Raw genomic sequence first — 11,871 nt, forward strand, 5'->3', positions numbered from 1 at the left:
TGCGGGGGGGAGGGGGACGGACGGACCAATGTTAGTATCTGTTTCTCCCGGGGCTACGCTAGGGCCAGGGAAGGCTGTCTGCGGGTCGGGCGGACCCGGGGAGGGGTATGTGTTTAGACCACACCGACATCGGGGTTGGTCATTCAGTCTTGCCCGAGCGAACTTACCTACACATTGCAAAAACATGGAGGATTGTGCTGCTATCAATGTTTTCGGTGAAACACCGGTGAAAGCTAACAGCTTAAACACAGCTCTGCGATTTGGTAAGACATTGCAAATGGACCACAGAGATGCAATCAACATGCCAGCCCCGAAGAAACCGATGCAGAGTTTAACCCGAATCCATCAATTACACCCGGATATGGTGGCACAGGAGTGGAAATTGGACGACGGTCGGACCGGGGGATACATCTTCAACCCAGAAGAACCGGAGGTTGCATTTTATGAATTACCCGAAGGCCAAGTGTTTGAGGCTGGTGTGACTGATCAAATGGTTTTAAATGCCCGTTTGTGGGACACCTTTCGAAAAGTGTTTTATTTGGGGCCAAAACAAGGCCCACATAATACAGTAGATGTACTGTTTAAAGTTGTCGAGGGGCTGAAAGAGTATGACTCTGTTCAATTACACCCGGATATGGTGGCACAGGAGTGGAAATTGGACGACGGTCGGACCGGGGGATACATCTTCAACCCAGAAGAACCGGAGGTTGCATTTTATGAATTACCCGAAGGCCAAGTGTTTGAGGCTGGTGTGACTGATCAAATGGTTTTAAATGCCCGTTTGTGGGACACCTTTCGAAAAGTGTTTTATTTGGGGCCAAAACAAGGCCCACATAATACAGTAGATGTACTGTTTAAAGTTGTCGAGGGGCTGAAAGAGTATGACTCTGTGAGAGTGGAGTTATTTCCGGAAAATAACAGCATGTTAGTTTGTGACTGCTGACTGATCGAGTGAGCTAAGACACCGAAGCCCCGCCTTAAGCCAACACCTTCATCAGCACAGCATAAAAACCGACAGACCTCCGGTGACATTCAAGCAGTAGGAAGAATTTACGAAACATGTCTCAAGATTACAACCAAGCGGTGATTGAAGAACCCAAGGCTGAGGACTGGCTGTGTATCTCGATTCCACCTGCACACCCAACAAGAGACTACCATTGGATTGACCGGTTTGGTGATCAACTAGGTCCTCTTAACCTGTCATACCTTTCAAATGCTAACAAGAGTTATCACAAAATGGACAAACAACTTGCACCAAACATTTTAAAGATCATCAAAGCAACAATGGGTATGATTCTGGAAAACGTTGTTGGGGCTATTCTACACAAAGCATGCATCGGATGCAAAGTGGACCACCCGAGCCAGACAAGACATTCATGTCTCGAACCGCCTGAGTATTTTTTTGAGGCCCATTATGATGACATTGTGGCGACAGTTTTAACACCGCGACTGAAACATGTGTTGGTCAAGGCTTTGAACGCATCAGGTTTTCACACACCGATGACTGATGTTCACGAGGCCGCTGAGAACTTTCTGCACGAGCTCAAGTTGGAGCCGAACATCACACAGAGACTGAGTGAGAACAGGGATGAGTACATGGACAAATTTAATGAGGATGTTGTATGCCACGCAGCGGGGTCATGGTGTGATGAAAGCAAAGAGTCTGTTGTCTAAGGCCAGGGGGTAGCTTCAGTTTTCATGTTAACATGTATATAAACAAAGATTATGAGAAATCTGAATGTTTGTGTAACTTTTCTGAATATATTGGTTGTGTAATTTCGAAAACTCAAATAAAACATTGTTAAACATGTATTAACTCTCATTATTGCTCGAACAGTCTACGATGTCTGAACAGGTTATGAAAAGTATTTTCATGGGAGCGCGTGCGGGGTAACAGTGGCCGGTGGAAGGCTGACGGTGGTGGTGGGGGGTCTTTGTGACCCACTAGGGGCTATGCTAGGGCCAGGGAAGGCTAACGGTGGTGGTGGGGGGTCTTTGTGACCCACTAGGGGCTATGCTAGGGCCAGGGAAGGCTGACGGTGGTGGTGGGGGGTCTTTGTGACCCACTAGGGGCTATGCTAGGGCCAGGGAAGGCTAACGGTGGTGGTGGGGGGTCTTTGTGACCCACTAGGGGCTATGCTAGGGCCAGGGAAGGCTAACGGTGGTGGTGGGGGGTCTTTGTGACCCACTAGGGGCTATGCTAGGGCCAGGGAAGGCTGACGGTGGTGGTGGGGGGTCTTTGTGACCCACTAGGGGCTATGCTAGGGCCAGGGAAGGCTAACGGTGGTGGTGGGGGGTCTTTGTGACCCACTAGGGGCTATGCTAGGGCCAGGGAAGGCTGACGGTGGTGGTGGGGGGTCTTTGTGACCCACTAGGGGCTATGCTAGGGCCAGGGAAGGCTGACGGTGGTGGTGGGGGGTCTTTGTGACCCACTAGGGGCTATGCTAGGGCCAGGGAAGGCTAACGGTGGTGGTGGGGGGTCTTTGTGACCCACTAGGGGCTATGCTAGGGCCAGGGAAGGCTGACGGTGGTGGTGGGGGGTCTTTGTGACCCACTAGGGGCTATGCTAGGGCCAGGGAAGGCTAACGGTGGTGGTGGGGGGTCTTTGTGACCCACTAGGGGCTATGCTAGGGCCAGGGAAGGCTGTCTGCGGGTCGGGCGGACCCCGGGACAACACGAGGGTTAAGAGTTTAGGAAACTTGTTAAATGTATTGAAAAAACTGTCATAGCAATTGTAAAAAACTGTAATAAGAGAATTGTTCCCTCAGCCTGAGCCTTTGTATCTGATAAAATGTGATGCCATTATAATATTGGTTTTCCCTTTTTTTTGTTTCTTTTTTTAGAAAGGGTTATATTGACTTATATGTCCCCTTTTCCTTTAATTTTGAAAATATTGTTTTAAATGTTCCCTGTCACAAATGTATTTATATACCAGTCCTACCATTTTTATAGGTATAGCTTGTGCCAGAGCACATCAGATTAGTCTGTTTTCTTTAAATAACCTAACCCTAACCCCCTAACCCTCACCCTATAAGATGTGGCTTGACCCAGTACCTTATGGGGATTGGCTAAATTTCAAATATCAAATGTATTGTGCATCATACACGAACCAATTAATACCATTGTATATATTGTATCCATTTGTCAGTTAGCCCCCATTTTCCATCTCGCACTTACTTTTTTATAGCCTGATGAAGACCATGCTATGGTCGAAACGTTGCCAATTCTTGTAAATACTTTTTGAAGAACTGAAAATAAAAATTAGACTCAGACCATCACAGAGTTTTTTCGCATTTATTTTATTTTTATTAAAGTTTAAAAAGAGTAAGCCAAATACTTTGGTTGTTGCAACGCGCCCACTATGGCTAACTATGGCTACTTTTCCCGCGCCCCCCATCATCGAGAGAGCGCACAGACTACCTGGCCGTTCACAATACAGTCATCTCCTCCAAAAGTGCTGATCATGAAGTTTTTGAACTTCCATGATAAAGTCTGGGTGATGAGAGCTGCGAGGATTAAAGGCAAGATCATGTATGGAGATCATGAAGTCAGATTTTTCCCCGATTTATCCGCGGATCTTCACCGTCAAAGAAGGCGTTTTGACTGAGTTAAACAACGGTTGAGATCCATGCCAAGCTGCGCCTGACTATCGATGGACAGACCCGTGAGTTTGAGGACCCAGTTGAGGCGGATACGTTTTTGCAGGGAATACTAAGTACAGGTGGAGTGGACAGAACCTGAAAGGACACGTCAGATTTTCTTTATCTGAATCCTAGCGAGAACGACGTGGCTCGGAGTTATATATATTTGTGCATTTCTTCTATTCACAGATGGGTAGGTTCTTACTTTAACTTTTTTATGTACTATCTCTAGTGTATTTATATACACTGATGGCTCGGTTATTATTTTATTTTGTATATGCGTAATACATTTTATTTTTTTATTTTTTTGTAATTCAAATGCCAGGTCAAACACATTTTTTGTTGGTCTTATGGTTTTGTTTGTATTGGTCTTAATAAGCACTTGGTTTGGTTTAACTGCTCCCTTGTTAATATTGGATCGGTGTGGAGACATAACTATATCCCAAGTTGATAAAGGGGGGAGGGTGTTCAATTCTGGATAACAGCTAATGGGGGGTGTTCATGGCAGGATTTGAGTTATTCATTTGTTTTCATATTTGCTATATTAGCTTCTTAGATTGTCTGATTTCTTGGCTAACTTCCACATCGAATTATTATTTACTTTATATGGCTATTGCTATGCTGTACAATCTGTCTTCAATCAAAGCAAAATCTCACAGATAAGGAAGCTTAAACTCACCTCTTGGAATGTAAGGGGGATTATTAAAATAATTAAACTAAAGCAAGTGATGACGAGGATTAAGCAATTGGAATCCTCTATAGTATTCCTTCAGGAAACTCATTTACTTAATGTGGAACTCCAAAAGGTACAAAGAAGATTGCCAGGTAAGGTCTTGGCTTCATGTTTTTCTTCTCATTCAAGGGGAGTTATGGTGTTGATCCATAAGTCTGTACCCTTCCAAGTAAATAAGATCATTACAGACAAGGCTGGTAGATACCTGATAGTGCAGGGAACTTATATGAGTAACATTTTTAATTTGGTCAATATTTATGCCCCAAACGATGATAATCCTGCTTTTTTTGAGAATATTTTCTTATTGATTGCCCCGCTACCCGGAACATTGATAATAGCAGGTGATTTTAATTGCACTCTTGACCCGTTGCTTGACCGTTCTTCAGGCCTGGATAGTTCTCACTCTCAAAGTAGAAGGAAAATAAGACAAGCCATGAAAGATTTTAATCTATACGACCCTTGGAGAACACTAAACCCATTAAAAAGGGAATACTCATGTTTCTCTTCTTTATCTAAAACCTCATCTCGTATAGATTACTTCTTAATTTCTGTTTCTTTATTGCCTAATATAGAAAGTTGTATATACGATAGTGCGGTTTTGTCAGATCATTCCCCCACCTCATTATTTTATTTAGACACTCAAGCAATTAAAGGTTCCCCTAGATGGCGTTTGCAGCCTAGATGGTTGCAAAACTCTGATTTCATTAAATTTGTTGGGGAACAGAGACTTGTATTTTTCAATAAATACAGATCAAACCTCGGCTGCCATTAGATGGGAAGCCTTTAAGGCATTTATTAGAGGTCAAATGATTAGTTATACTAGTTCCAAATTTAACAAAGATAGACAAAAGATGCGTGAGTTAGATGCTGAAATTAGGGCTGCGATGTTCTGGTTCTCTAGAGAAACCAATTTGCCTTGGTTACAGGTTGAAATGTTGGCTGCAAAAGGCTTGACACTTGACAGCTTTTTACATTCAGCACCCCTTAAAGAACTAAAACGGAAAACAGAAAATCCATTTGTAAAAAATACCATTATGATCTGGTACGAAGTTCATACATTTCTTGGAGAGGCCCCCTTGCTGTCTTGCTTTTCCCCGATTTGGGGGAATGAATATTTTACTCCAGCTAAAAATTATATGGGGTTTAAACTATGGTTGAATAAAGGAATAGTTTGATTGATGGACTTGTATGAAGACAATATTTTATTGTCATTTGACAATCTGGTATCAAAGTTTAATATACCCCGGATTTAAAAAAAAAAATACCTACAGCTTAGAAGTTTTATTTTTTCAAAATTAAAGAAATCTGTGCAACTCCCTCCATTGTCTACACTGGAAACCTTTTCTACACAAGAATGTTTCAGTAAAGGCCGAATTACCCAATTATATAATATACTGGTACAGAATCATAAAGAAGATTCTGAAAATAAAAGACGAGAATGGATGCAAGATTTAAATAAAGAAATTTGATTGGATGAGTGGGGTAAAATATGTTTAAAAGCACAAACTCAAACTATAAATACTCGTTTAAGACTATTACAATATAACTGGATAATGAGAACTTATATCACTCCTGTAAGATTAAATAAATGTAACCCTAATAATCCGGACTTGTGTTTTAAATGCAATATTTACCAAGGCACATTTTTTCATTGTGTATGGGAATGTGTTGAGGTGCAAAAGTTTTGGAGGAAAGTTACTCATTATATATCTCAATTTACGACTACCCCTATATCTTTAAACCCAATGATATGTATATTGGGTATTTATGTAGACAATTACTCTCTGCCAACCGAAGAGAAGAAGCTGGTGGATTTGTGCCTACTACAAGCCAGGCGTTCAATTGCCCTTTGCTGGAAGGATACCTGTTGTCCTTCCCTTGGACTTTGGCTAAAAAACCTGATTTCCAGTTTGGCCCTTGAGAAGCTAACATATGTTATTAACCCTCGTGTCGCCCCGGGGTCCGCCCGACCCGCGGACAGACTTCCCGGGCCCTAGCGTAGCCCCGGGGGTCAGAAAGACCCGCCGACGGACATCCGCCGGCCCGGGCCCTTGGGTACCTAAAAGACCCACCGGTAGCCTGCGCGCGCTCCCCTCCGCCTCGGGGGTCTCTCTGACACGAGAGGAGGGTCCCCCTCTCGCATCGCCTTAGGGTCTCTCTGACACAAGGGTGTCCCCTCTGCCTTAGGGGTCTCTCAGACACGAGAGGAGGGTCCCCCTCTCGCATCGCCTTAGGGTCTCTCTGACACAAGGGTGTCCCCTCCGCCTCGAGGGTCTCTCAGACACGAGAGGAGGGTCCCCCTCTCGCATTGCCTTCGGGTCTCTCTGACATAAGGGTGTCCCCTCTGCCTTAGGGGTCTCTCAGACACGAGAGGAGGGTCCCCCTCTCGCATCGCCTTAGGGTCTCTCTGACACAAGGGTGTCCCCTCCGCCTCGAGGGTCTCTCAGACACGAGAGGAGGGTCCCCCTCTCGCATTGCCTTCGGGTCTCTCTGACACAAGGGTGTCCCCTCTGCCTTAGGGGTCTCTCAGACACGAGAGGAGGGTCCCCCTCTCGCATCGCCTTAGGGTCTCTCTGACACAAGGGTGTCCCCTCCGCCTCGAGGGTCTCTCAGACACGAGAGGAGGGTCCCCCTCTCGCATTGCCTTCGGGTCTCTCTGACACAAGGGTGTCCCCTCTGCCTTAGGGGTCTCTCAGACACGAGAGGAGGTTTCGCCGCTCGCATTGCCTTCGGGTCTCTCTGACACAAGGGTGTCCCCTCTGCCTTAGGGGTCTCTCAGACACGAGAGGAGGTTTCGCCGCTCGCATTGCCTTAGGGTCTCTCTGACACAAGGGTGTCCCCTCTGCCTTAGGGGTCTCTCAGACACGAGAGGAGGTTTCGCCGCCGGCGTTCCCCTCTGCCTTAGGGTCTCTCTGACACAAGGGTGTCCCCTCTGCCTTAGGGGTCTCTCAGACACGAGAGGAGGTTTCGCCGCTCGCATTGCCTTAGGGTCTCTCTGACACAAGGGTGTCCCCTCTGCCTTAGGGGTCTCTCAGACACGAGAGGAGGTTTCGCCGGCGGCGTTCCCCTCTGCCTTAGGGTCTCTCTGACACAAGGGTGTCCCCTCTGCCTTAGGGGTCTCTCAGACACGAGAGGAGGTTTCGCCGCCGGCGTTCCCCTCTGCCTTAGGGTCTCTCTGACACAAGGGTGTCCCCTCTGCCTTAGGGGTCTCTCAGACACGAGAGGAGGTTTCGCCGGCGGCGTTCCCCTCTGCCTTAGGGTCTCTCTGACACAAGGGTGTCCCCTCTGCCTTAGGGGTCTCTCAGACACGAGAGGAGGTTTCGCCGCCGGCGTTCCCCTCTGCCTTAGGGTCTCTCTGACACAAGGGTGTCCCCTCTGCCTTAGGGGTCTCTCAGACACGAGAGGAGGTTTCGCCGCTCGCATCGCCTTAGGGTCTCTCTGACACAAGGGTGTCCCCTCTGCCTTAGGGGTCTCTCAGACACGAGAGGAGGTTTCGCCGGCGGCGTTCCCCTCTGCCTTAGGGTCTCTCTGACACAAGGGTGTCCCCTCTGCCTTAGGGGTCTCTCAGACACGAGAGGAGGTTTCGCCGCCGGCGTTCCCCTCTGCCTTAGGGTCTCTCTGACACAAGGGTGTCCCCTCTGCCTTAGGGGTCTCTCAGACACGAGAGGAGGTTTCGCCGCTCGCATCGCCTTAGGGTCTCTCTGACACAAGGGTGTCCCCTCCGCCTTAGGGGTCTCTCAGACACGAGAGGAGGTTTCGCCGGCGGCGTTCCCCTCTGCCTTAGGGTCTCTCTGACACAAGGGTGTCCCCTCCGCCTTAGGGGTCTCTCAGACACGAGAGGAGGTTCGTCGCCTCAGGGTCTCTTCGCCTCTCGCCCTCGCCTTCGGGTGTCACAGACAGAAGCAAATCGGCAGCGCGCACGACCCACCCCTAGGGCCCCAGCGGAGGGTGTACGTAGCGCGAGAAACAGATACTAACATTGGTCCCGTCCCCTCCACCCAGCGGCGCGTGTGCGCATCCCGCTCGGACGTTCGCTGTCCGGTCCTCGGAAGCGATGGCAGGAGCAGCTAGGCGCCTGGGGAAACAGGTTCCGGAGGCACGCGGCCCGCTCGGCGTCCGGGGCTCTGAAGCGATGCCCGGAGCCGCCAGGTGCACCGCGAAACAGGTTCTAGAACGGATGTTGGCTAATCGCCCGGCCGTCCCGGAGGAGGAGGAGGACGACGATGACGACGAGGAACAGGAGGAGGACGAGGAAAAACGGGAGAACGTGCCAGAGGAGGGCCGGGAAGCGATGCCCGGAGCCGCCAGGTGCACCGCGAAACAGGTTCTAGAACGGATGTTGGCTAATCGCCCGGCCGTCCCGGAGGAGGAGGAGGACGACGATGACGACGAGGAACAGGAGGAGGACGAGGAAAAACGGGAGAACGTGCCAGAGGAGGGCCGGGAAGCGATGCCCGGAGCCGCCAGGTGCACCGCGAAACAGGTTCTAGAACGGATGTTGGCGAATCGCCGGCCCGTCCCGGAGGAGGACGAGGAGGAGGACGAGGAACAGGAGGATGGCGAGGAACAGGAGGAAGCATCAGAGGAAGAAGACAACCAGGAACACGAGCCGGAGGACGAGGCCTCGTCCTCCTCCTCGTCGTCGGACCAGGAACAAGAGCGATACGCTCCCGGGGCGGAGAGAGATACGTTCCGGTCGAAAAACGGAACGATCGCGTGGTCCTCGGTCGCGTATCCCAGACAGGGCAGGCCGTCGCGACCGAACGTGGCGGCCACGATGCCCCCGGGCCCCACGGAGCACGCCGTCTCCCGCGCGCGGGACGTAGCCTCCGCGTTCCGGCAGTTCATCACACCCGCGATAGAGAGCGTGGTCCTGGAGATGACAAACCTGGAGGGCTCTCGGAAATACGGAGACGGCTGGAAGGCGATGGACGCGATCGACCTGCGCGCGTACGTGGGGCTGCTGATCCTGGCGGGCGTATTCAGGTCCCGAGGCGAGGCCGCGGCCAGTCTGTGGGACGCTGAGAGCGGAAGGCCCGTGTTCCGCGCCACCATGCCTCTGAAACTCTTTCACACGTACTCGAGGCTGCTGCGATTCGACGACCGCGAGTCGCGCCCGGAGAGACGCGCCACAGACAAACTCGCGGCCATACGAGAGGTCTGGGACAAGTGGTCCGAGCGGCTCCCGTTCCTCTACAACCCGGGCCCTCACGTGACGGTGGACGAGCAACTGGTCCCGTTCAGAGGTGGGTAACGCACGCGCTCACGCACGCTAGCGGCAGAGGCGCGTTTGTAGGAAAAACCTAGGGCCGCCCGACACCCGGTGACTATCATCATGATCATCATCATCATCATGATGATGACCGTCTCTCCTCGTCTCTCCCCCCGTCCCCAGGTCGTTGCCCTTTCCGCCAGTACATGCCCAGCAAGCCCGCGAGGTACGGGATCAAGTCGTGGGTGGCGTGCGACGCTAAATCCAGCTACGCGTGGAAGATGCAAGTGTACACCGGGAAGCCAGCCGCGGGCGGCCCGGAGAAGAACCAGGGCATGCGGGTGGTGCTCGATGTGACAGAGGGGCTCAGGGGGCACAACGTGACGTGCGACAATTTCTTCACCTCCTACGAACTGGGACAGCGCCTCCTGGCCCGGGGGCTCACGATGGTGGGCACGGTTCGCAAGAACAAGCCCGAGCTCCCTGCCGCGCTGCTCGCGACCAAGGCCCGAGAGGTGTTCTCGTCCAGGTTCGCGTACACCCCGAGCGCCACTCTAGTGTCCTACCTGCCCAAGAGAAGCAAGAACGTGTTACTGCTGAGCACGCTGCACACGGACGCGTCGGTGAGCGAGCGCCAGGACAGGAAACCCGCCCTCATCCTGGACTACAACAGCAACAAAGGAGGGGTGGACAACCTAGACAAGGTGGTCGGAACCTACAGCTGCCGGCGGATGACGGCCCGCTGGCCCCTGGCGGTCTTCCACAACATAATCGACGTCTCCGCGTACAACGCCTTCGTGATATGGAGGGAGCTCAACCCCGGCTGGATGACCCGTAAGAGGAACAAGAGGAGGGTCTTCCTGGAGCAGCTGGGGAAAGCTCTCGTGACGCCGCTCATGGAAAGAAGGGCGCGTATCCCGCGCACACACTCGTCCGCGGCGCTCGTGAAAGCCGCGCAGAGCGCTAGAGCCGGGGTTCGCCCCGAGGGCCTGGAAGCCGCTGCCCGTGCCCCTGGCCCTGCCCCTGCCAGTAAGAGGAAGAGGTGTCAGAGCTGCCCGCCCAAGAAAGACTGTAAAACCCACACGGTGTGCAGCGGGTGTAAGAGATACGTATGCAAACGCTGCACGCACGCCTACTGTCCCACGTGCGCCGACTGGGGGTTTACACAAGAAGAGACGGACTGACCCGGGGCGCGCGGGGTGTTTGTTCAGCCCCGGGGGTCCCCCGGACCCCACCGATTTATCCCGCCACCCTGCCCTCGCCCTGGGGTCTCTCCGACCCGCCGTTAGCATACCAGTTCCCCTCGCCCTGGGGTCTCTCCGACCCACGGTTATCCCGCACCCTCCCCTCGCCCCTGGGGTCTCTCCGACCCGCCGTTAGACAGCACCCTGCCCTCGCCCCTGGGGTCTCCCCGACCCGCCGTTAGACAGCACCCTGCCCTCGCCCCTGGGGTCTCCCCGACCCGCCGTTAGACAGCACCCTGCCCTCGCCCCTGGGGTCTCCCCGACCTGCCGTTAGCATACCAGTTCCCCTCGCCCTGGGGTCTCTCCGACCCACGGTTAGCATACCAGTTCCCCTCGCCCCGGGGTCTCTCCGACCCGCCGTTCGACAGCACCCTGCCCTCGCCCCTGGGGTCTCCCCGACCCACGGTTAGCAAACCAGTTCCCCTCGCCCTGGGGTCTCTCCGACCCACGGTTATCCCGCACCCTCCCCTCGCCCTGGGGTCTCCCCGACCCACGGTTAGCAAACCAGTTCCCCTCGCCCTGGGGTCTCTCCGACCCACGGTTAGCATACCAGTTCCCCTCGCCCTGGGGTCTCTCCGACCCGCCGTTAGCATACCAGTTCCCCTCGCCCTGGGGTCTCTCCGACCCACGGTTAGCATACCAGTTCCCCTCGCCCTGGGGTCTCTCCCATCCACGGTTATCCCGCCACCCTGCCCTCGCCCTGGGGTCTCCCCGACCCGCCGTTAGACAGCACCCTGCCCTTGACCCTGGGGTCTCCCCGACCCACGGTTAGCAAACCAGTTCCCCTCGCCCCGGGGTCTCTCCGATCCGCCGTTAGACAGCACCCTGCCCTCGCCCCTGGGGTCTCCCCGATCCGCCGTTAGACAGCACCCTGCCCTCGCCCCTGGGGTCTCCCTGATCCGCCGTTAGACAGTACCCTGCCCTCGCCCCTGGGGTCTCCCTGATCCGCCGTTAGACAGCACCCTGCCCTCGCCCCTGGGGTCTCCCCGACCCGCCGTTAGACAGCACCCTGCCCTCGCCCCTGGGGTCTCCCCGACCCGC

At 52.9% G+C, this 11,871-nt stretch overlaps 1 protein-coding gene across 1 annotated transcript; it reads left to right on the top strand.

Annotated features, from left to right (window-relative positions):
- The first annotated feature begins 8,342 nt into the window (after positions 1-8,342).
- Positions 8,343-10,878, top strand: LOC114838118 (piggyBac transposable element-derived protein 4-like). Its single transcript, XM_034291288.1, has 2 exons — positions 8,343-9,620; positions 9,770-10,878. The coding sequence occupies exons 1-2, from the start codon at positions 8,429-8,431 to the stop codon at positions 10,768-10,770; spliced, it is 2,193 nt and encodes a 730-aa protein (XP_034147179.1). The 5' UTR covers positions 8,343-8,428; the 3' UTR covers positions 10,771-10,878.
- The last annotated feature ends 993 nt before the right edge of the window (positions 10,879-11,871 follow it).

This window comes from Esox lucius, unplaced genomic scaffold, assembly GCF_011004845.1.
Source record: "Esox lucius isolate fEsoLuc1 unplaced genomic scaffold, fEsoLuc1.pri scaffold_42_arrow_ctg1, whole genome shotgun sequence".
Taxonomy (NCBI): Eukaryota; Metazoa; Chordata; class Actinopteri; order Esociformes; family Esocidae; genus Esox; species Esox lucius.

What these genes read in the sequence shown, in the direction of transcription:
- LOC114838118 (XM_034291288.1), top strand. Translation starts at nt 8,429, where the DNA reads ATGGCAGGAGCAGCTAGGCGCCTGGGGAAACAGGTTCCGGAGGCACGC. An exon ending in GCAACTGGTCCCGTTCAGAG is followed by an intron (nt 9,621 to 9,769) that starts GTGGGTAACGCA and finishes CCCCGTCCCCAG; the next exon opens with GTCGTTGCCCTTTCCGCCAG.